General features: G+C 41.5%; 2 protein-coding genes and 1 long non-coding RNA gene across 5 annotated transcripts; 2 read left to right on the plus strand and 1 right to left on the minus strand.

Moving 5' to 3' along the window:
- Positions 1–1,403: 1,403 nt before the first annotated feature.
- On the plus strand, positions 1,404–11,478 carry LOC111841929 (acyl-CoA desaturase-like). Its single transcript, XM_023808090.2, has 6 exons — positions 1,404–2,109; positions 2,344–2,570; positions 3,426–3,556; positions 3,980–4,185; positions 5,377–5,609; positions 7,778–11,478. Exons 2-6 carry the CDS (start codon positions 2,363–2,365, stop codon positions 7,975–7,977), a joined length of 978 nt encoding a protein of 325 aa, XP_023663858.1. The 5' UTR covers positions 1,404–2,109; positions 2,344–2,362; the 3' UTR covers positions 7,978–11,478.
- LOC111841930 (uncharacterized) lies at positions 5,280–15,131 on the minus strand. 3 transcript variants are annotated; one of them, XR_002837804.2, is made up of 7 exons: positions 15,099–15,131; positions 14,808–14,928; positions 14,633–14,731; positions 13,370–13,435; positions 13,093–13,126; positions 6,205–6,375; positions 5,280–5,676 (listed from the first exon to the last, which is right to left on the minus strand). It is a non-coding gene; the product is annotated as an uncharacterized lncRNA (long non-coding RNA). The 3 variants fall into 3 exon arrangements; XR_002837806.2 differs by lacking the exon at positions 13,370–13,435; XR_002837805.2 differs by lacking the exons at positions 13,093–13,126; positions 13,370–13,435.
- Positions 15,132–17,765: 2,634 nt separating this feature from the next.
- Positions 17,766–25,488, plus strand: wnt8b (wingless-type MMTV integration site family, member 8b). Its single transcript, XM_023808141.2, has 6 exons — positions 17,766–17,836; positions 19,344–19,377; positions 20,354–20,492; positions 20,872–20,997; positions 22,133–22,275; positions 23,849–25,488. Exons 1-6 carry the CDS (start codon positions 17,766–17,768, stop codon positions 24,410–24,412), a joined length of 1,077 nt encoding a protein of 358 aa, XP_023663909.1. The 3' UTR covers positions 24,413–25,488.
- The last annotated feature ends 303 nt before the right edge of the window (positions 25,489–25,791 follow it).

The raw sequence follows: 25,791 nt of genomic DNA on the forward strand, positions 1-25,791 counted from the left end.
CCTATATAGTTATTACATGGCAATAAATCACAGTAAATAAGTAGTACGTGTTAATTGGGCATTTTAAATAACAATAAAAAAACACTAAAATTATTATTAGAATCACAAAACGTAAAAATCCAATGGAAAATTAAACAGCAGAAGTCTTCTAGGACTTTTCCACCAGATGGCACCACAGGTCAAATCTCGTGTATAATGAATGCCGTGTTCGTGTACTAAAGGGAAAAACCCAGTCGCATTGCAATTTTAGATAACCGACTAAGTAGCCTACTCTTCTTAAGATACCACATACCAAATATAAACTAATGCGTGATAGGGAATACACTCAGGAACTGTGTGCAATTCAGACACACCAATTGCCTAACCGCATGTCTCTAGTCTGCAGGAGGAAACACGGTGAAAGGAAGCGGGATTCACACACGCAAAGGTGGGATTTGAGCTCCCAACCCTGAATGCAATAATGCTGCTTACTGTCTTCTTACAATAAATGTTACACTAAATGTAACTGCAATAAAAATAAATGTGGCAGGGATATAAGTTGAGGAGCTCATTGACTATCGGTTTAGCCGATGTTGACCTGTTTTGTTATTTTAGTTACGTTGATGAACAACTAAATCAGTACCAAATTAGAATGATTAGCGTAGCTATGACATGAATACACGGGCAATTTCCTAGGAAAAAACAGACAGAAATGCGACAGGCACGTAAAAACGTTGAGGCCTAAAGTTTCATGACATATTGATGATACCAGTTAAGTAAATAAGCTCATGGGATTCCGTAATGGCATGTAGCATAATAGCCTACTTCTGGTACGGTGCAGTGTGAACTCTGGAATCACTCTAAATACTTTCAATGTAATTGCTTAAGATAACTGGTCATAAACATAAACTAATTATTGTCAAATGCCAGTCATGTTACAGTACGAAATACAAGAATGAAAATCTTTGACCATCAAAGCAATGTTTACCATGGCTTAAGAGTCGAACTGGCCTTTCTCTTTACCGCTCCTCAAAACTGCCTGTTTAATTAACAGGATCATCTAGAATACCCATATCAACATCTAATATGTTTACCTTGAACAATGACATCATCTATATTAGATCTCAGGAAGACAGCCTAATCACAAAGGTCTAAAAGCTAGCTCTTGATTACAATCACAGCAGGCAGTATTTGGCTTGTTAGTGGGTTTCTGAATTTCATAATTCATACTAAAACAACAATCGATATACATCGCTCATAATCTATAAAGAAAAAAACGGTTGAGAAGCCACTCAGCAAAACTGGGGGTTATTATTCATAACATGTTCATAAGACGTTTTGTTTAAAAATATGGTGTGAAATTCTACACCATCCTATTAAATTTCCCAAGCACTTGGGAATATAATCTGTATTAGTTGTAGTACTTCATAGGTGGTGAATTGTCTCATGGTTTTTCGACTAAAGGATTAGCCTATATAAGATCATGTTATGAATTCTGAGACAGAAAATACCACTGGCACGTTTTCTGTTACTCCAGTATGATACCTTGTTTTTTGCGACATGTAGGACTACAATTAAAGCGAAAGAGCTTTTGTCACGTAAACATAATACTTTCACGACTAAATCCCAACGAGCGTTTTAATACTTCACATTCAGAATCACACCCCGTTTTGGGAAGAAACACCATGACCTAAATCAGCAGGGTTACTCCCGCACGTTGACACGTAGTGAATTAAAATGATTCACGCTGGAAATGACTGCCCGCGTTTCAACATTCATGAAATAAATGTGGATCTATATGGTAGTAGTTGGCTATTGCTGAAAGCAAAATTTGGCTAGAAATGAATCAGTGCTAAAATGTGAACAGCAGATATAAGCGGACCAATGAGCATCTGGGAGTCAGGTGGCATCAAGCTCCGTTCAGCCAATTGCAGCCCTTATAACCTCCTCACCAAAACGACATCAGAGCTTTAGGTACGACGGCATCGCCGCTGCTCGCTGACAGCCCTGCGCCTTCCCATAGTAACAGTTATTCTCTTGTTATTCCGACTATTATAATTTCTGATACATTTAGCCTTTTTTTCCTCAAGTGTGTGCAGACACTCGGAGGACCCGCATTTCTCCCATCAGGTAAGTTTCTCTGGATAAAAATATAGTGTTACGTTTCTACATTGCTGTATTTGATGTATTGATGCATTTGACCGGTTTTCAAGCAATAAAATACAAAAGGAGTATAATTGGGTGGAAAAAAGCCCCTGAGGATGCTTTAGGAAGTCAAATGCGGATGTAAGGCTTTCGCTTTATTTGTGCAGGTACGTGCATTTTCTCGCAAATAACAAAATGTCTGCTGTCACTCCGGCGAAGGTTTCACAGTGGAAATAAAATGCGTGAGACGCGCAGCCAGGGAGCCGCAGCTGCAGAAGCACCGCTCGTCGAGGACGTTTTCGACGACACTTACCGGGAAAAAGACGGGCCAAAGCCACCGATGCAGATCGTATGGAGAAACGTCATCTTGATGACTTTATTGCATTTTGGAGCTTTGTACGGCTTGTACTTGCTCCCATCCACTTCAGTTTTGACCTTGGCGTGGTGTAAGTATAACCTTTTCTGCACTTTAATTTCCCTTATAAATCGACATCATGTCACCCCCTTATCCAAAATGGCTATTTGGATGACTGGTGTGGCGTAGTTAATTTTGCATAGTGGATGGGTATGGGAAAACGTGCCCGGTGACTTGCACAGCTTGTTATATGCTGCGTATGAGCAGCTTGACTGACTGAACCTGGCCGTGATAATGAATCATGGATCGTAATTTCAGCCAATGTCATCTACTAAAGTGATGATTTCATACATTGAATTATGAAATGAATATGCATCACTTCCCGCTTGGCTCGTGCGATTTATTAATCTGTTATTCATGTCAATTAGTGAATCTGAGTTCTGCATGGCTATATACAATACGAATAAAATAGTTTTTTTAAGCCGCTGTAATAAGACCGATTTAAATTGGTCATGTGTGTTACACATATAATGCATCGTAGTATGACAATTCTCCGTGTTGCTATATTTATGAAAATGATTTAAAAATTAGCCACTGAGTAACTGTTTTTCCCCAATGCTGAAACTGCATAACACTCTGTATGGAGAACAATGCACTATTGGATATGCAATAAACATCGCATTGTCTTGCTCGGGTCAGTCGGCAACTGTGTCCGTCTAACAGTGTTTTTGAGCCTGGTTTGTTTTCCCGAATTTGCACATTTTTGGAAGTCGTCACCAGCCGCGGAGGCATCCAACCGGTTTTTTTTTCTTTTTTGGGGGGTGGGAACGGAACGATCTGTAGTGAAAGAAGATACAGACTACGAAATTCGGGAGACAAGCGGGCATGGAGCGCGCTGAGGTGCCCCGCACTGGTCACGTTACCTCGTTTTCCCTCCCACCCGCAGCCATTCTGTGCTTCTTGATAAGTGCACTGGGGGTGACAGCCGGTGCCCACCGGCTCTGGAGCCACAGGTCCTACAAGGCATCGTTACCCCTCCGGATCTTTCTAGCCATTGCCAACTCCATGGCCTTTCAGGTAAATCCCGCATCGTCTCTGTCTGTACAGCCGGAGCCCCGCCCTCACCCACTACCCATTCCCAGTGTTTTTAGTTCATTTCCTCAATTAGATAGCCACAGTCATCCTTTATATTGATAGCGGAAATTTAAGTCCGATAAGCTATTTGCCTTTGCATATTTGCCGTTTAACTGGCGCTGAGCAGGATGAGTTATCAGTTTATTGGGTATTTCCACTTAAAGTATCATTTAAGAGGGGAAGATAATGGTGTTTTTGCTGCTGCACCCAAAGGCGCAACTTTGGTTTGAGTGTGGTGGCGGGGGGGGGTTGAGGTCTCCACCCATTTAGGGGAGAAACATGATTATTGGGGGGGTTGTATTGGCTGGCTGGTGTGTTGGCTCCGCTGTCTGACTGCGATCCTCTGACGCTGGGCTGTCCACGCAGAATGATATATACGAGTGGGCTAGGGACCACAGAGTTCACCACAAGTACTCGGAGACGGACGCTGACCCCCACAACGCCGTCCGAGGCTTCTTCTTCGCTCACATCGGGTGGCTGCTGGTACGCAAACACCCAGACGTCATCGAGAAGGGTCAGAGATTGGAGCTGAGCGACCTCAAGCAGGACCAGGTCGTCATGTTTCAGAGAAAGTGAGCGTCTCTCCCTCCCCTCCCCTCCCCTCCCCCCCGATCAATGCTCGGTCACCTTTCTTCCTCTCTATAGAGATGGAAGTGACTGGGCCAGTGTTGTTGCATCTTAACTCCATGGTTTGCAGGTTCGAATTCCGCCCTGTGTGTTCGGAGCTTGCGTGCTCTCTCCCAGTTTCCACCTGCAGTCCTAATACACGCTGACATAGAAAAAGGTACCAGTTTGTACCTTTGCTTGTCACTGGGGCTGTACCCTCAAGGGTCTGCCAATTGTACCCTTAGCTGTAGGTACATGTACCTTTTAGTTTAATATACAGTACAGAAATGGACTCTGAGGGAAAAATATTTTTGTACCATTGGGGGTACATTCATATTGTTTGTACCTTGGAGATGTCCCTCAGAGTCCATTTCTGTACCTTAAAAAGTACATTTACTTACAGGCTGGGTACAATTGGCAGACTCTTGAGGGTACAGCCCCAGTGACAAGCAAAGGTACAAACTGGCACCCTTTTTTTGTCAGTGCATGCATTTAGGTTCATTGGTTGTCTCTAAATTGCTCATAGTCTGTCTGTGCACTCTGTGACAGACTGGCATCTTGCCTCTGGTGTTCCCCTGCTTTTTGCTCAATACTGGCTTGGATAGTTTTCAGTTGACCCTGAATTACATAACTGGTTGGCAGATGGAGGTATATTTCATGCAATGGCACACTTCTGTACCACTGATTTTTCTTGTCCATTGAGTTTTTTTCTCTATTTGTTACTAAACCATAAGTGACAGATTTTGGATTGAGTGAAACAGTCCCAGTGAATGTGAAATATTGCATAGGTTGCAATTTTACTCATAAAGGGTCAACAATATACTGTCAGGAAAAAAAAGCATACAACTCTGGTACAGATTCGTTCCTCAGGGTACAAACAACATTAATGTACCCCCAGTGGTACAAAAATGCCCCTTTTACTCCATTTCTGTACCTTAAATTAGACTAAAAGGTGCATTTACCTACAGCTATGGTACAGTTGGCAGACCCTTGAGGGTACAGCCCCAGTGACAAATAATTGTCCCCTCAAATGAGTACTTTAGTCTGACAGTGTACAATCTGTTTATTTTGTCCAAAAACTCCCATCCAAGGCCGTAGCTTAATTGTGAAACGGTAGATGCCAGACACCCCCATGGATCATGCTGTTCTGTTGGCAGGCACTACAAGCCCTCCATCCTGCTGATGTGCTTCATCTTTCCCACGGTGGTGCCCTGGTACCTGTGGGGGGAGTCCCTGTGGCTGGCCTACTTCGTTCCAGGGCTGCTCCGCTACGCGCTGGTGCTGAATGCCACCTGGCTGGTGAACAGTGCTGCGCACATGTGGGGCAACCGGCCGTACGACCAGCACATCAACCCCAGGGAGAACAAGTTCGTCGCTTTCAGTGCCATCGGTAAGGAGGAGTCCACCGGCATGCCGGCTGCTGGCCTCCAACCTCCTTACGTTGGCCGCCGTCAAGGCTTTTAGAGTGGAAATTCCAGGAGGAAAATAGGAGAAAAAAAAATATATATATATATCTATAAGGCTGCTGAGTAATACCGATAGTGCATGTGTACACATCTGCAGAAATGTCATTGTCTTAGCAGCTGTCTGAGTCCATATACCAGCTTGTTGTAGATTTCCAGGAATTTCAGGCAGCTGAAGGACACTCAGGAAATATAAGCTTAATGTAGCACCGTGCTGTTTCAACATCAGCATGGTAATATACGTAGCACATATGACATTTTGAGTTAAAAGATCTCAGTTAATATATAGTTTCCCTTTTAACTGGATAAACAACTTTTACTTTTTTTTTTTTTTTTTTTAAATCACTAGTTCTCTATTTTAGATGAAGATCAAGCACTCTGATTGGTCATGCTTTAAAAAAAAAAAATGTCAATAAATCATAAAACTGCAAACTACTACGTCAAACCATAAACTCAGTCCTAGGTATAAAGCAAACATATATCTGGTACAGGGTGGTAGAAAACCTGGAGCCTAAAACTTACCTTTGTGATGATTTATTAATCTGTGTCGGAGGCTTATGGATCTGTACTCAGTGTAGAAGGTTGTGGTTTCACATCCCTTGGCCAAGAGAGTAAATGTATCACCACCCAGCCCTTGAACAATGGCCTTAACCTCTGATTCACACTCGCATGTTGCTTTGTCCGTGGAAAAATCTGAAATAAGTGACATGTGATGAACTGTAATTAGACTGCAAACCGGTTTAAATTCAAAGTAGGTTAGTGTCAAACAGCAACAAAGTGCATTTATTTGTACGTCCTTTTGCCCAAAGTGACGTACAAGTGTGGATCAGAGAGCAGGACCAGACAGTCCTGGGAGCAGTAGGGTTAGGAATATTGCTCAAGGGCCCAACGGTGACATCATTCTGCCAACCACAAGATTTAAACAATTGTTGATGTATATAGATATATACAGATTTAATGTCTGTGAAAAAATTGATTCCAGTTAGAATTCTGTGTGTGTAGATTGCCTACATGGGCAACTGATAGTGTTGTGACCCTTTTTGAGGTCTATAGGAAAAAGGGGCCAGACATAAAAGATATGAGTAAAGGGAACCTAAATGTCCTGTCCAGGAAGAACAATACAGAGCCAAGTGATAATTAAGTGGGATATTATTTTTTATTGGGAGAAAGGAGAAAGAGAAGTAGAACAATATAAACAAAGAAAGGAATATACCTAAAAAGGAAAACGGCACACTTACCTACCTGACAACCAGAACAAAATAAACGCTCAATCCAAATAAAAGTATTCCGCACATAACTAGCTACTCTGATAAACACCTGGGAAAAAAAACAGTATAACTCTTCCCCCAAACATCTAAATAACACAAGGACCGCAATCCGCACTATATTATTAATCAAAAAGCAATTTTTAATTACAAGCAAGCAAACGACAAGAGCGTGAGGATGAGAAGTCCTCCTTGTGTGGGCTATTTAAGGCCACAGAAGGCGAGGTGATTAATTCCAGCTGTAGCCAATCAGCAAAATTAGCCAACAACTGAAGCAACAACCCATCTTAAGCAAGAAAAATAGAAACAGTTGCAAGATACATTAGGCATCAGTGTGGAGGGTTTACTTTTAACAGACTTGACGCAGTATATTAATAAGCACTGGTGGTGGGAGCATCTTCTCATGGCAATTGGTAGACTGAAAGGCTAAATTGGCCAATCAGATGATACATCTTTATCAATGTAACTCCTGTTGCTAGGAGGCGTTTCATCACTGCTTTAAAACAAACTTGGATGACTGAAGTGCATGTTTATTTTCTGAAGATTCTGCTCCTTTCCCAATTGCACTGAGACCTCTGCATGATGTAATACTTTAGTTTATTTGAAATAAATTCATTTATGGTTGGAAGGCGGCTTGAAGGGTTTTATCTTTAGATGAATACATTGAGAGAGAGACTGCAGTATTTTCGTTATCTTGTTTAAAATGAGGCAGTGGGAGCTGTTATCTGAAAGGCAATATTTGAACTGATGTTAAAAGTAACCTGGGCAGGGGGGGGGGGATCAATCAATGTTTGATCGACGTGTAAACTGTTGTTTGCTTTTGGTTTCAGGGGAGGGGTTTCACAACTATCACCACACCTTTCCATACGACTACGCCACGAGCGAATTTGGCTGCAGGCTCAACCTGACCACCTGCTTCATTGACATGATGTGCCGCTTGGGTCTGGCCACGGACTGCAAGAAGGTGTCCCGGGAGCAGGTCTTGGCTCGAAAACAGCGCACCGGGGACGGCAGCCACAGAAGTGGTTAGGGGCCCGTAGAAGATGGGAAGGGTGGGGGCCTGAACCCCTAAACAAACGAAACAAAAGGCTTTTACAGTATAGGTTTGGGGGTGCTTTTCTGTTGTCTAGCTATAATTATGGCTTCCCGCCATTTCCAGAGTTCTTAAGATTAATAATAGCTTTAAGCATACCTGGGCCTCTCTGTAATTCAGTTTAATTTCTCCATAACTGCAGCAGAATATCCAGTCTGTGGCGATGGTGAGGACGGCCCATTTTTCGGCCAGGGTCACTAATGCTGCGCGAAAAGACCCACGTGTGGACGAACCGGACTGGGTGCCGCAGACGATTCAAATCGCGTTAATGTTACCGGACATCGCATGGCCAACAGACCAAACTTCTCGAGCTGTGGTTAAGCAGTAATGGAGAAATTAAATTCCATACTCAAGCAGAAATATTTATTATTATTGCATCACACCTTAGATTTTTTAGAAACTTGAAATGAAACAGGCAAGTTGTCATGTTGGCTTTGTGTTTGTTTTTTTTTTTTTTCTTCCCCGAAATGTGGGTCTCATTCAGCCAAACACCAAGGAGATTTAATTTATTGCCCTCCTTGTTGAGGTATGGCTCTTGATCCTAATGTTTAATAGGATTTTTAAAATTCTACACTGGCAAGCACACTGCTGGGAGGTAAATGAAACTCGGAGAAGTCAGATCTGGATTTACACTTTGTACTCATTGTAAGAGCAGCTGCTGCCAGTGTCGTTTTAACATTTCTGCAGTTTACGATGAAACAGGATAAGCTGTTGATTACCAGTATTTTAAAGCCTTGTTAGGTTTTGGAGCACCGATTGACTAACAGTGATTTCTAACATAGATGATGTCTAAAGTAAATGGTTGTGGGTGGTAGGTCAGACGAGGTTAGCGTGGAGGTGCTGTGTCCTGGACAGTGAATGCAGTACTTCCGCATAGCTTGTTATGCACGTGGCAACTCGCGCCAATAGTAGATGCTGTAATGTTTGGGGATTTATGATGGTTCTGAGGGAAGAAAGCCATCAGAATTTTTTTGGTATTAATGTTTGTAAAACAGAATCATGGGAGAATCAGAAAATATTTTTTTCCATTTCGTGCTCTTCAAATTACTTCATTTTGCACAAAAAGACGAAAGATTGCGTCAGTTGTTGCGTATGTTGTTCCGACTTGGGATTCTCGCTGATCTGGCATGCGGGGCAGCCAACCTGCCTCATGCATCACTGGGCCGTTAAGAAACACACACACGTGCTGCTATATGAGAAACGGACACGTTAAAAGGAAATCAACACATTCCAGAGGAGGACAGGAAGTGAAAACAACTGATTACCACGGTTTGCCTAGAGGTGGAAGTTCAAAGGATCCGATCCAAAAAGTGAAAAATGATCATCGTGATCCTGTATTGGAGAAGCAGTTATAGATAGATGGATGGATAAATAGATGTAAAAATTCCAGAGTATTAACATACTGTCATAATATCACTGAACATACCTATTTAGCTGGTTAGAATTTTTTGGGCCATTTTGCTTGCTAAACAAAGCCCTCCAGCTTCTCAACATTTTTCATTTCAAAAGGGCCCATTGGTGTAAGAACAGCCCAATCAAATTGGATCCCTCTAGCTTATTGCTGCGGTTCTGCAAGCTTCATTCTTGCCATATTGACTTAAAGGGTTTTATGAAGATAATCCATACCTAGATTACTTTGCTCCTTAGCATTCAGGCCCTAATGATTGTTAATTTGTGAAAGCTATTTAGCTTACAGGTCTTTGTGCTCTTTGTTAGTTGTCTACAGTATGGGGTGTTTTCGTATGTTTGAGATGATAAATATTAGGACCCTTTTTGGTCGCCTGGCAAGGTTGCCTGTGAAAATGTTCAGTACTTGGCAGACAGGTTGCGTTCCCACTTGCGAAAAAACACCCAGTTTTTTTTTTTTTTTTGGGGGGACGACGACAAAGTAACTTCATAGTCCCGTTACCAAGAGGAGGATTGGAGCTATTTGTACAACAAACAGGAGAGCGTAACAATTCCATTCAATTCTCTCTATCCTGCAGACGACTCCATTCCAGTTGAGCCTAATGCCTTATGACTTTAATCCATTCCTGGTTCTTGTGGAGTCCAGAGAAAAAAAACAAAAAAATATACAGAAATGGCCCAAATTACTCAGTGGGAAACAACAGCGCTTTCGTTTGTTTTGTTTTTGTTTTGTTTTTTGTGAAATTTCCAAAAGGAGTGCCAATTTTTGTAATCTTCGGGAACGTGTTGGGGGAAGGGTGGTGGGGTGGGGGGGGTCTGGCAATTCTGCTCAAAACTTTTAATCACAAAAGGTGCTTTATCGGAAAGGCAAAGTCTTAGCTGCAAGCAAGTGCCCCCTCCAGCACTTAATGTACTCTGCGGTCACATAACCCCCTTTCACATCATGCTTGGCCACCCGAAGGAAACATCCAAATACGGGGGGGGGGGGGGGGTCGATGAGGGCGGAGTCTATTTATAATTTCTAGCATGTCGAAATATGTGTACTGTAGTTCTGGGCAAGATTCAAAAGTATTTTGAACTAAACAATAAACTTGTTATTAAATGAACTCTCGTTGCCCTACAGTTTGCAGTGCAATTCTTTTTTTTTTCCAGTGTTCTCAAATTCTGAATGCCTTAAGAAAAAAACTGTTTGGCACATTTTGCAAGGAATATTGTATGCACTGTAATTGTAGCATTTTTTACTAGGTGAGAAAGACACTGTCTTTGTCTGTGTGTTGCAATGACACAGTATTTCTTTTTTAATCAAATAAAAGATAAATAGCCCCCTTTTTGTCTACTCTTTTTAAAGTGGCAGTAGCAGAAAAATTTAGACCGTAATTATCTTAATGTACATCATGTGGTCTGGTGCCAGTTCTGACATACTCTGTATAGGTAAGATGGTCTGACATTTCACATAGTCTAGTAATCAACCCATTTGTCCCATGAAAAAAACTGCTCGTTTCACTGCTGGGACATTGCAGAAACTAAAGTGTTTAAATACTGTGTGCACTGTGAAACAAGCATGTCTTTAACCCTATCAAAACAGACCTGAACCCACATGTATTTTATTACTATTAAACTTTTAAACAAACTTTTCCAAAAACCATGTGATCTGGAGGACTTTAAAGCCATCGGTAGGCTATCAATGGGGAAAACAAATTAATTTAAGTTGGACGTAAGCTGCAAATAAATTGGTTAAGCAATGAAAATCTAAATGTAGTGTCTCCTAAAAATGCCAGTAATGAAATCCATCCATTTTCTGTAACCTGTCCTGTTCAGGATCACGGGGGGCCCAGAGCCTATGCTGGTAATGAAATTAAAATGGAAAGTGTCAGCCCATAAAATTTTGGATTTTATTCTTGTGTTACATGCAAAATTAATTAGCTGTGTTGTACTAATATTGCTCATCAAGACCACATGGATTTTTAATATGTTATAGAGCATAAAATGTGCATTAAATTACTGTGTTAATAAAAGTATTGATAAACAGTTCTCATGTTGAATAAAAGGGTTCTATACAGTACATTGTTAAAGCTTTATATACCACATACATATGATAATGAACACTTACTGTACTGATCTGAAACATGTCTATTGAACCAAGTAGGTATGTGGTAAATATTTAATCATTTAAACATCAAAGAAAGACTTCTGCACCAAAATGGGTTGAATACCTATTGTGCCACGGTGACCTATCACGGTCTGCCAGCTCACCATTCATGCTCACGACAGCCTATGCAATGGTAGACGAGAGATAGGGCTAAAATCAGTCCTCCAAGGCTATGTGGAAATTGGATATGAGGCTAACAGCTTCTCACCGACACTCCTTCTGTCATCACAGCTGGTCAGTATTGGCCGTTAACTAGTCCAAACCAAAAGAAAGCCAGCGACAAGCCTTCTGGGTAAGTTCAGGCTGCAAAGTGGGACACAAGACTTGGATCAGTCCTGGCTCAGGACAGAAACCATTAAAAACACAATTTGGAAAGCAGGCATAAGAGAGTTAAAGTAAGGTCAGTACAGCAAACCTGATGTTTAATGGCTTATGTGATCATCAGGCAGTTAAAATTGGTGGACTATCTTAACAGCTCAAATACAGCCACCACCAGCTGCAGGTTGGATATCATGCCTGAGAAGATTTAACTATAATGTGTGATGTGTATATTTCTCTTTTGGGAAATAAGGACTACTGCCATAGCTGAAGGGTAAATAATGATCTAATGAAGCTAAGAAACCCCTTGAGGAAATTATGAAAAGGCCGGTTATATTACAGCAGGGGATCTGAAACTGACAGAGGAGATGATTAAACCCACACCGGCATTCAACAACTGTGTCAAAGTTACCAGGCAGCTGAAACCCGACATCATCACTTCTGTCTGTGTCACTGGATGGCTCCCGTGTGATCAAAAAACATTTTTCCATAACAGGAACCCATTCCGAATATTTTTACTCAGAGGAGGATGTGGTTTGATACTCCTGAAGCATTCTCCACATAAGGGGTGGGGACGCGCGGGGGTCAGATTGCCACTGGCCCATTACAGCAAAAAAAGGTGGCATTTCAGGACAGTGCTGGGGGCACCGGAGATGACATTTATAAAGGTTTGGTGGGTGGGATGACCTGCCTAAAATCTCAGCTTACTTCTGTTTTATCACATAAAGCCACCCTCTCATCGCACGGTATGATGACCAGGTCTCAAAGGGCCCGTTTTCTTCCACAGAGACAGGAGGCTTTGTTCCAAAACCATTTCAGTTGTCAGTCCTTGAGCCTGTACGACCGGTACGCCCTTTGCACTGTCACATGGGAGCTGATAATCTGGTACAGTATCCACCTGACAATTTGGGAAGACACAGAATGCTTGCAATACTACTGAAAATACACTAGGTGGCCACTCTGTCAGGTACCCCCTAAGACCCAGTTTTGGCTTCAAAACCCAAAGAACTGGCTCTGATTGGGTGTGTCTTTATCCATTGCATCTCTGTATAAACTCTAGATGCTGTAGTTCATGAAATTCCCATGGGAGGAGCTGCTTCTGGAATGCTAGAACTACCACGTCTGACACTGACAATCGCACCACATTCAAAATCACTTGGATGAGATGTTTCGCTCACCGGTACTGGTGAATCCTCATGGTCTTGTTCTGGACTAGCAATTGTAAGGAAGAGAAACAAGTAAGACAACTATTGGGAGTGCAAAGGGCTGAAAGTTGACGTTAAAACTCCACTATGTCCACGTTGAACCCCACCCTGTGTGTGTGGAGATTGGAAGTTCTCCCTGTGCTGTGCAGAATTCCTCTGGGTGGTTCAGTTTCATCCTGCAATTATGTGGATTGGCATTTCTAAATTGCCCATGGTGTTCCAGCGTGTACTACATGAAGGTGTGCCTCACCCAGGCATCCTGTGCTCCCTGGGACAGACTCCAGACCCTCCTCAACCCCTGTACCAGATCAGAAATCTGAAAATGGATGCATATTTCCGACATATTATTTTAAAAGTAAAATGGCTATGTGCACCACCCAGATAATTTCTTTGAACAATAGATGACTCGTCTCCTCATGCAACTTATAAAAAAGTCCTGGAAAGATTATCTGCTGCCCTTGGTGTAGGAGAGTCTCTTGTACCCGAGCCATGTTGTCACCAATTGCTGTAATTCTGGTCCTTGTTAATCACAATGGCAAATGCAACATGTGATATCAGCGTTTTCATTGTACCTCTCTTTCATTTCAATCCTCTAATGCAGTGTTTCTCAACCCAGTCCTCAGCAAACTCCAGCCAGTCCACGTTTTTGCTTCCTCTCAGCTCCCAGCACCTGTACCAGCTATTCGGTGTTCCTGATTGGCTGAGAGCTGGGAGGGAGCAAAAACGTGGACTGGCTGGGGTTCGCTGAGGACTGGGTTGAGAAACACTGCTCTAATGAAACTATCTGTGAAAGCAGTCACGTGCAAAACTGGCTGATTCTGCACATTTTAAAAGTCATTTTAGTGGAATAAATCTGTATCTTATATATTTTGTTCTTTTACCTAGATTATTGAAAACTATTATTTTTGGTTCAATATAAACCACCAAAATAATGAGGCATGGTATATGAGGAGAATTAGACTCAGTTATGCATAATTATATAAATTGTACACTGAGACGCAATTACATAGTGTGGCCGTCAGAACTGACAGAGGTAATAGTAGTTCTGCTTACTACTTAATCCAGCAGCATGTGATTTCTGCGTCAGGAAACGTGGTGTCTGGTCATGTCTGTGTTGCAAAAACGTCTGTCATGGCTAAGGAGTCATCTTCTTGATTAAGTTACAACGAGCGATAAATTAGCTAAGGCGTTGACTCAGGTTTTAACCATATCATTGGCTGGCGGTTGAAGGTATGTCGTGCGACTAGTCGGTTTTCCTTATTTGTTTTTATTTATTTTGGGGGACGGGGGGGAAAGGCAGTTGCACAAAGTGTTCCTCTCAAAACCAATTGCCACGTATGCTTCTAACACTGCTGCTTGGGTTTACGGAACAGATACCACCCCGAATACATCACATGTGCAAAGGTGTAGAGTCAAGTTTAACTCAATGACTAGACGATATAAAAAAAAAGAAAAGGCAAGTTGCTCCCCCTCTAAGCAGCCGGGCAGCCACAATGGTTACGGACACACCTACCTGCCGAGGAGGTGGCGAGGCTTCCCATTGGCCCTTAAACACTCTTGCACCATCTGCCATCCATCTCCAGCAAAGTTCGTTGATTACGTCACCCGGGTTCTAAAAAAATAAAACCATGAGAGGTAACTCTGGGTCAAAGCTTTTTTTGGCAAGTTCAACAGCTGCAGCGACTTACAACGTCTGATCCGGAAGAGCCAATCAGCAGCGAGCCTGGTGCTTGTCTGATTCACTTACGGCCAATCCCGCGAGGGGTTTCCCTAAATGTGTTGCGTGATTTCAGCCGGGGAAAGTGTGGCCTGAAATACGGAGAAATTTTATTAGAAATTTCACAACATCCTACCAGAAAATTATATGCCCTGCATTACGAGACCCCTACTGTTAATGTACAGTATATTACAGCATTTAAGAAAATGTGGAACAGCATTTAGATGATTCTATAATTGTCTAAATAAGCGTTTAATCTTACTTAAGAAAAGAAATTTCCAGCACTGTAGATGCCTATTGCTAACAGTAAAGTAGTACCTTCCCCCGATAGGCGACATACAAAAAGAAGAGGCGTAAATATACTAAAATTTACAATGATTGATACATTCAAACATCTACGGTTTTAAATGTTAATAAAATAAATAAATAAAATATTTGCACGTGTGTCCACGTTATTTCTGTTAAGGGTGTTTTTTTTCTTTATTATTAAATTCTGACATTTAAAAAGCACAAATTAAGTCCTCCAAATTGCACACTTGCTTGCTTGAGAATTGTTAACACGGATTCTATCGCCATCTACTGGACAACATGTGGAAATGCCGTTGAAGCTGGATAGACGCTGTCAATGTCTGGACGTTGTGTGTGTCAGACGTTATAAGAACGGGAGAGGTTGGGCGGCGGTATATATTCACGTTCTTTTATATAATCGATACATAGAAGAAAGTTCACCGCACTACAAGATCCCAGTCACAAAGACTCGACTGGGACCGTATTTTTAAATCATTGATAAAATATGTAAACTTCTTAGCGTGCTGTTCTTTTTCTATTTTTTTCCGTTTGAAATTGTATCATTTATTGTTTTCCATATGAGGCCCTCGTGTTTTGTTGTTTCATTTAACGGCTATATTGATCGCATTTACAAATATTTGAGTCCGGTCATTTTGGAACAGTTACAGGCGACGGGTCAGAAACATCAATTTCGATTAAACTGGAAGCCTAAATATGGATTGAATCTAACCAGTCTTTACAATTATTTAGGAACAAGTTTAGGAAGTAGCGACTCCGTTATAACACAAATGAATTACAGCACTTACTTTTTTAAAAAGAAGACGACACAGAATGATTAGGCATATATTATATTCTCGCAGATTTTAGATCTTTGACTGGAAAGCTTGGTAATAACCAAAGTTGGGAAAATCCATATCTAAAGAAATAACATAGAGCCTACATCTAAAAAGTTGACTAAAAAATTAGTTTTTCTAAAAATTACTCTTTAAAAATTACCCCAAACAGCTTGCAGTTTCAGTTATAAATAATTTGACAATTGTTTTTCAGTTTCAGTTTAACATAATTACATACATTAATGACAGATTGTGTCGGAACAAACACGCGATTTAAACACACCACGATAAGTTCCTATTTGACATATTTTTCTGCATTCGGATGAATTTTTACACACGCTATTTATTTTTCAATAGTATTTTGTTCTGTAGTATAGGCTGCAGGAATCACTGACCTGAAAATTATATTTTATAGCTGAATTACCCTACAAATATGAACGATTATTTGTTAACGATCGCACACATATCGTTTCCCTTATAGTCTGCTTTAAAATTAGATGAAGTCTAAATTCAGCTATTGTACAATCATAGAAATAATTTGGTTAGAAATTCGATCAAAATGTATACAGTTAAAATATTTTTTGCAGCTTGTCTCAACTGCAACTTTTTTCTATTAGCGCATTAAATCATGTTGCTTTCTTTTGCATGAAGAACCAATGACACAGTAAGAAAAATGCAAGCTAAATAGTACCCTATGATGGTTTAATCAAAATGGCTGGATCTACAAATGGATAAAGTTTAACGCCATAATAAAATCGATGTTAGGTTACGAGAAAGTATTTTTAAGTAATTGTCATAATTTCGTGTCAAATTGTGCGTTTAATCAAAATCCGTCCATGTTTATATCATCATGGAAAAATGCTGAATGGAAAGAAAAATTGCAGAGAAGCCACTGCAATTCACGACTTAAAAAAAAATAAGTAGGCTATAGCGATTACTGAATATGCGTTTTATTTACTCAACATATTTTAAATATGGATCAATTATCTGTAAATATCAAAAGAAGACAAAACAAAAAGAACAATTTATTTTACATGGAAAATTAGTGTTTTTAAAAAATTTAAAAAAGAATTAAAGGGAGAATATTGTTACTTAAAATTATTAAATTTAAGATAATGAGTGGCATCACATCTAATGGAAATGTTAACGGATTTGCTTTGGGCCTGTTTTTTCAGGGTAATGTCTACACAGAAATATATAGGCTACAAACATGACGATTGCGATGCACGAACAGGTTGCCCCAGAACAGCACAGAATGATAACCCTATATTTCAATACGCCATGCAAATCATTTCGGCTGGTAAAAACCGGCGCGAGTAAAAGCTAATGTGCAGCACTTCATATGAATATTTCCGTGGTTACGTCCATGATTAAAGTGCAATTTTCGGTGGCCTTATATATAGATTGATTATAAAATGACTATATGAAACGGATTCAGTTTGGTGTGTAAATGAAGGCTTGGAGCAAGTCTTGTGGAAACCAGTGATTCAACGTCTTCAAATTAATTTGTTTCAGGAGTTGGCATGCAGAGAGCTCTTCCCTTGTGTTTTGATTTCAAGAAACCCAGGGTGCCCTTTTGATCATTTAAATCTTTCATGGCTACAATAGTTCTGATTGGCTGGACGAGTTAGAAGGGGAAAATCTTTAGTTAAGCAGATAATCTCTTGTTGGGATGAGAGGAGCTCCATTTCAGACCCCCTCGGCCCCCACATGAGACCCCCAACCTCCCGGCTTCTGCGTGTAGGTATTTATCCGCCAGGCAGACTGTCCGCGTTACGGCATAAAGACACCGACACCGCTACTTCAGGATGCTCATGTATTTGGATGTCTGCTATTACATTTTCATCCTGATGGCTCACATGAAGTCTTGCTGCAGCTGGTAAGATCTGAGGGTTCTTCGCATTGTAATTTCCAATAAATGGCAAATCTGACTGAGCGGCTTTTAAGAGGCACTCGGTAATATAAAAAAACAGCGACTTCAAAGAATGAATGAAGTGGTGCATCGTTTGGATGGGGTTTAGCCGTCCGTCACCAGCGCTGTACGTACTGACAGAAAATAAGTTTTGAGAGTTCTTCTACCTTTAAGTGGTGTGTTTTATATTTATACAGAAATAATCTCTTTCTGGGGTTAATAATTCAAGGATGTCATACCGATACATTGGTTTTAAATCTAGTTCGATATTTCACTCCAATTAGGAACTTGATACAGATAATTAGTGATAAAAACCAAGCTGCGGACCTTGTTGCAACCTAATCTAACAAAGATAATCAAAGCAAAACCATAGGAAAATCTGCAAAGTTGTTGATCTCAAATAGAGGAAAACACTGGGCATTAATTTAGGGTGACTATTGTGAAAATGGGACACCTGGTAAAATGGGGCCGTTAACCTTTGCAGTTAATATATGTGCTTAGTAATGCTTTATTTTCTATTGTATGTCGATGTTCCAGGGGCGTTCATGTATTTAGAATGGTATCAAGTTGGGATTCAACACACTGAGAAGATTTTTCCAGAAAGCAAACTTTCATAAAGTGTCCCATTTTACCAATACTCACCATATAGGCCAAATAAATTGTCGTAAAAATCCAGATATAGTTATAATAGGCAAAGTGCCACTTAAGAATGTTTATTCTTTCTTGATTTTATTGACACATAATCCACTATAACTTTTTTTGGCATCTGTACAGTATCAGTCACAGAAAACGCTTCATCAAAGAGGAAATCAATGCAGAAATAAATTGCGTGCACACGTAATATTACTGATGCAAAAATAACACCAACCTTATATAATTGCAAACATTTTGTAGCTGAAGTATTGCCTAAATCCGTGTTCTTACTATAATTCTATTTTACTACACGAAAGAAGCCGCGATATGATTCATGCAAGACTGTCTTAAATCTCACCAACAATTTTCATATACAAATGGAATGCTTAATGACAGCATACTTTTATATGATGACAATTAACATAGCTCTGTTGATAACCGGTACTGCAGATAATCAACACGGTTATGTTTTGTGTGTATATTGATATTGTAGATAAACGACAAATTGCTCTCAATTGAGAAAAACATTAATATCCTGAAAAATGTCACGGTTTTTTATTTAAATGTAATGCAACATCATACAAAGGACCAATATTTTGAAAGTATCCGGCAAAGAGTTGCATAATTAATTATTATAACAAATCAATTAAGTCAATCTCAAAATCTGTATTTGTTTGATACATTTTAAACATTATATTACAGTTCAATATAACTTGACCAGGTTGTCCTGTAGCTTTAGACACGTTCTGTAATTTTTTCGTCAAGATATTTAACAAAATTGAACAAGACCTTGTGGTCTGTATATTGTTTCTGCAAGCTGATCTTCTACTTTGTCTGCTAGGTCGGTGAATAACTTCCTGATGACTGGCCCAAAGGTAAACTTTTTCAAAAATTCTTCTTCCATGCTTGAGGTTAGTAACACGACCTTTCCATGCCATTTCTTACCATGTCTGAACTTCACAACTAGCGAGTGTCAGACGGTTTTCTCACATCGTCATGAATTAATACATTTACAAAATAAAATCTTCTTATGGTCGGGAACCTATATGTACGTCTTCATTACGTTGTATTGATATAAAGAACAGGCGCCGTTACGGTGGGTGGTCATCATCATCATCAGCATGCAACTAGGTGTGTGGTGCCTCAGTCACGTTAAAGACAATTGAGAAAACATATAACATTGAAACAATTAGAATAATTCCCTCATTCACGTCTAAATTAAACTTTTCCCCAGCACGTGCTGCAAATTATTGGTGGGAAATTGACTGAAATTTCTAACGACCGTTCAAGTATACATTCTGAAAGAAATGTCTAAACAGTGCACATCTAGGAATTATATTCCTAAAATATGTTATATTGTTGACAATATGGACATTATACGTTCCTGAGTTACACACTGGAGTTATTCCCTGCCTCGCGCCGGTGGCTTCCGGTATAGGCTGCGCAGCCCTGCATAGGACTGCTGGGTATGGAAAATGGAGGGAGGAGTGGATGAAAATTTGCAAACTAAACCTGAATAATTCGGATGACGTAAAACAGCGATAACTTCGTGTTATCAAGCATTTAGCTAAGCTGAGTTTTAACTTTTTTTTTTTTTTTTTTTAAAATGAAAATCACATTTTCTGTCAAAAGAAAAACTAAATGATCAACATATTATGAGGTGAACGGGCTGCAGGAAACGTACATGTAAACCTGGAAGCCCAGTCGTACATGTGGTGAATGTCACGATGGTGTTAGACCTGTGGAGTCTTCCATACAGCCATGTGACGGCCTTTAACCTAATCTCCGTCCTTTGTTGGACTGTCATGGCGGCGGGGGGGGTGACTTTGTTGTCCCCCTTTTGAATTGCAGGCCTACTTAATCTACTCCAGCAGTGTGGCCACAGGGGCTCAAAGGGGCATCGAGGAGTGCAAGTATCAGTTCGCCTGGGACCGCTGGAACTGCCCAGAGAGAGCCCTGCAGCTATCCACACACAGCGGCCTCCGCAGCGGTACGAGCCACCGGCCCCGCGCCCACTCCACGGCCACTAGGTGTCACTGTGCCTGTGTTAGGTGGCTTGGCCCCCAATATCTGCATGCAGTGGGGCATTTTTTTCAATGACAAGCAGTTGTACTCAATGTCAGTACTATTGATCCCGCCTTGTCAATGTCCATTGTTGATTCCACTCCTCAGCAACTGGTTAACATTGAGGAACCAGAGAGTAAAAGTCCAGACCGGGATTTTGAACTACCCACCTGTGGTTCCTCAATGTTAACCAGTTGCTGTGGAGTGGAATCGGTGGAGCGAGGGTCTGGTTGTCGCTGCTGGATTTTAGCTCCGTCCCAAAGGGGTGAGTTGGCACGCTGCCCTAACTGAGGCTTCGCCCACAGCAAACAGAGAGACGGCATTCGTGCACGCCATCAGCTCCGCAGGGGTCATGTACACACTCACCAGGAGCTGCAGCCTGGGCGACTTCGATAACTGCGGCTGCGACGACACCAGAAACGGACAGCTGGGTGAGCAGCATAAGCCAGTGTTTCCCAATCCGGTCCCCGGGGACCCGCAGACAGTCCACGTTTTTGCTCCCTTCCAGGGAGCTGGGAGGAAGCAAAAATGTGAACCTTGTGGCAGGGAGCTGAGAGGGAGCAAAAACGTGGACTGCCAGTGGGTCCCCAAGGGCCAGATTGGGAAACACTGGCATAAGCCCATCGGATGGTCAAATTGTGAGTAGAGATTTTTACGCTCCACAGGGAGGGGTTATCAAGAAATTGGAGAAGGTTAGTACAGTAGGAAAGCTGTGAACAGCGTGCAAGGATCAGAACTATATATATATATATATATTATATATAATATATATATGCTGATTTTTTAATGATGTCTCTTGCTTTTTCAGAGAAATGATGAAAGATAATTGGACTACAGAGTAATTATATCTGAAAATTACTGAAAATTATGATTAATACCTGAGCATTTAGATGAAAACTGGGGTAAATTCATCTGAAGAAATATCATTGTGCCAAAACTTTCAAAAGTCCAAATATATTTCTCAAGTCTCAAGTCTTCAGTTTTTAAGAATCTATCGTCAATGTTGCTGGAGCTGCGTTGGATATAATCGAAGTACAATTGTGGCCAAACTGTGGAAAAACTTCCAGTTTTTAGAGATTGCAGAACTTTATTCAACTGTTGATCCAGTTACTTATTTAATTGTCCAATGTATGATACTTGTAGCATTCTTTGACTGTTTAAAAATATTACTGCCAATAATCGTGTAAGAACATAAGAAATTTACAAATGCGAGGAGCTCATTTGGGGAGAACTTAACTAATAGCTCAGAGTTGTTAAAATCTTATCTAGCTCTGATTTAAAGGAACCCAGGGTTTTAGCTTGCGCTGCACTAACAGGAAGACTATTCTGTACTCTAACTACACGCTGTGTAAAGAAGTGCTTCCTCAAATTCAGTTTAAAATGTTCTCCTGCTATTTTTCACTTATGGCCACGAGTTCTCGTATTTAATTGTGTAGTAATTTTTAAAGCGTAATGCCAAAAATGCGAGGTGTCTCCACAATTTTGGCCACTAGTGTGGATGGAATGGGACTCAACCTTGGTTGTGTTGGTGGCGACATTCCCTTACGAATGTTCCCCTGGGTGCAGGTGGTCAAGGGTGGCTCTGGGGTGGCTGCAGTGACAATGTGGGCTTTGGGGAGACCATCTCCAAGCAGTTTGTGGATGCCTTGGAGACGGGTCAGGACGCCCGGGCGGCTATGAACCTGCACAACAACGAGGCGGGACGCAAGGTAAGCTTCCCCCCCGGGGGTCGAGGAGCCTTGAGCGCGGAGTGCTGGGGGGGCGGGACAGCTTCACCGCTGCGTGTCGTCTGAACTCCCTGGTCCGTAGACAAAGGTCATGGCGACCCTTCAGAACAGCCGGGGAGCTAAAGAGTTTATTTTCCGAACGGGGCCAAGTGGTTGTCTGTAAGAACTCTCATGGTTTTAGGTGGGGCCCGAGATTATATATCCCTACGAGGCCACCAACAGGACGCTGCATGTAAAGTGCCTTTTTATCATTTTTTTTTCCTAAAAAGAAACACAGCTTACCACCCAAGAGTCCTATTCAGGGCCTTATAGGCAAGGTGCCACTCTCCCTATAACAGTGTGTGCGCTGTACCAGAAGGTTCTATTTTCTAGTTTTGAATGTCTTTTATGATAAGGCCTCGACTCAAGATTCTTGGGACCAGTGGTGGAAGCCTTAATTAGAAGACCCTGGGAGGCGTATATTGCAAAGGTCCTGTATTATTTGGGTTTTAAATAAGTGTTTAGTTTTTTATTCTTGCAACGAGGATCTTATATTTGTGCTGGTCTTTGTTGGCCGGGAGAAGCCCAGGGGTAATCACTACAATATCATTGAAGTGTCCAGCCTCTTTCCACAGGTTTTGTCGGATTCCAATAGCACCTGGAACATCATTGAAACTTTAAAAAAAAAAAAAAAAACCTAAAGGCTCGTTTCACTAGTCAAAAGACCTTCTCATAGCAGAACACACACCGACAATGGCTGTGCTTAGCACACACCGCTGCGTTTTCTCCTCGGGGAGCTCTTAGTGTTCGAGTCGGAGTAACTTTGCCGCAAAGTATCGGCGGAAAAAAAAAAAAGAATCGCCCCCTTTTCATTCAAGTGACAGCTGTGTTTTGGTTTGGAGTCGAATGATGTTAAGTGGATATAAAGAAAGAGGAAAGTTTATTTTCATTACACTTGTTCCTTCACTTCTTTGTTTTGCTCATATTATGCAAAATAATATGGATATTAATACAATTATAAAAAAAATTCAGTTTACCATCTGTGGTCACAGTTTTGTTCTTTACTCTAAGTCTAAATAGAGCTCATTCTAACTAGTACCTAAGTAATTATTAGTATATTTGCAGTAAACTAAAACAGTCATAACGGTTAATTGAAAATACTGGTTATTATTCTGGGGCTCTGGGCTTATTTATATACCTTTAATTTTCTCTTAACTAAACTGGCTGGTGGATTAATGGTTGTTATCAGTTAGGCTTATATCAGCCAGAAGGGGTGAACTGAGAAACGTCGGAAGTTCTGAAGTAATACAATTAAGATTGACTTCAATGATCCAAGGGGGGACAATTTTGAAAAAAAAATGACAAATATTGGTTATGGAGCTCCAGTGCAAAAAATTTTGCAGTGCATGTCTACAATCAGATTCATGATGGGTTAGGTTTCAGACTATGGGGGGGCTGAAGGATTGGGCTCCTTTGGTGTGTCTGCAGCAGACACCCTGACCATTGAACAGCTGGTCCTAAATCTCCATCTTTAGCAGACCACTGATATTTTGGGTGTCTGTCCACGTCATGACAGGCCGTGAAGGGGACCATGAAGCGGACCTGTAAGTGTCACGGCGTTTCCGGCAGCTGCACCACGCAAACCTGCTGGCTGCAGCTGCCCGAATTCAGGGAGGTGGGGAACTACCTGAAGGAGAAGTACCACCGGGCCCTGAAGGTGGACCTGCTGAAGGGGGCCGGGAACAGCGCCGCTAGCCGCGGAGCCATTGCCGACACCTTCAGCACCATCTCACGCAAGGAGCTGGTGCACCTGGAGGACTCGCCCGATTACTGCCTGGAGAACAAGACTCTGGGGCTGCCGGGCACCGAGGGCCGCGAGTGTCTCCGGAAGGGCAAGAACCTGCGGCGGTGGGAGAGGCGCAGCTGCCGCCGGCTATGCGGCGAGTGCAGCCTGGCCGTGGAGGAGCGCAAGGCCGAGACCGTGTCCAGCTGCAACTGCAAGTTCCACTGGTGTTGCGCCGTCAGGTGCGAGCAGTGCCGCAAGACTGTCACGAAGTACTTCTGTGTCAAGAAGACGGCCGCGGGAAGCACCGATGGCGCCGGCCGCCGGAAAAGCCTCCGGCTTGAGAAGAGGCAGTGAAGGAGCCTGACCGACCCTCCCGAACGTCGGCGAGGCGTAAACACTGCCACTCGCCCTTAGTACGGTTCCGTTAGCACCCAGTGCCCGCCATTCCAGGGCTATAACTACCAGCATGGATTCAATAAGCCACATCCAAGACAGAGATGTAGATAATGCGTGCAGGTTTTGGGAATTATAGTTACAGTAGAGTATATAGACTCCAGTGAAATGTTAGCATAGTGCTAGTCACGTCTGTCTTTGTGCATTTCCCTAAAAACAAAGAAAAAGCGTCTTAATTCACTTAAATAGGCGCTGGAAGCAGGTGTGTAAGTTCTAGATTTTCGACTGTTAGTTGCAGCTGGTTTTCCTGGACAAAGAACAGAAAAAACCTGTAACGTCAAAACAGGGGTCCACGCATTCCAGTATCCATCGACCTTAGCTCACGTTTGATATGTTTGCGGCTGCTTTTACTTAGACTTTTAGTTAGCGGTTAGACTGGTGCCGATGACTGGATGGCTGTTATTGTATAATGGCTCTGATTTCTATCATCTACCCTTGTAATATTACACTTTTGTTCCTCACCGGATGTGACGATGACACAGGTTTTTCGTGTCTGCCAGTTTCATTAGAACATAACATATAGTGTTATCATGGTTATCAGGAAGACAGTCCGCAAGTTTATTATTTTTTTTTCCAACGGTGGTATTATATTGTACATAAAATGAAGCACTTTGAACATTGTTAATTTATTGCCCATTTGTTCAAGCTTGTGTGTAACTAAGTAGCGTAACCTTTTTCCAAGTAAAGAATTCACATTAAGAAAGCCTGTTTTGACATTTTAATTCAAGACAGTCTAGCTAGATGTTGACATGGCGAAGTGGCCATAGCCATTATAATTAAAATTGCTTCTGCATTTATATTCAAAATGTGTTTTATACTTTATAGGGCACAAATCAGAGCTACAATGAAAACTGTTAACAAACCAATTATGGTTCTGTGATAGCACTTGGTAAAAGGTACAAGCTTTCATAACCTGCCGTAAATTCACGTTAAGTTTGTCCACATTGTTAACTTCGGGGACAGATAACCTGGGTCAATGTAAATGGAGAAAAGGTTTAATTAAAGTCTTCCTTCCTTCATGCTTTATGCATTTCCCCAACAAATGCCTCCCCCCCCACCCCTACTCAAAGTTCCTCTAAAAGAAACATCAGGGAAGTGGGGGGTGCTGGTTTCTTCACTGTTTACTACAAGTTTAATTAACTTTCACAGGACAGAGAGGAGGCTTTGAGGGAGAACATCAAGCAAGTTGCCCTCGAATCTTCCTGCTTGATGTCGTATGCTAATCTTCTTTTTCACACTACCTTCTCAGGGGAGGGGGGGAAAAATTGTTGGGAAAACTT

This window comes from Paramormyrops kingsleyae, chromosome 20 (genome assembly GCF_048594095.1).
Source record: "Paramormyrops kingsleyae isolate MSU_618 chromosome 20, PKINGS_0.4, whole genome shotgun sequence".
NCBI classification, from domain to species: domain Eukaryota; kingdom Metazoa; phylum Chordata; class Actinopteri; order Osteoglossiformes; family Mormyridae; genus Paramormyrops; species Paramormyrops kingsleyae.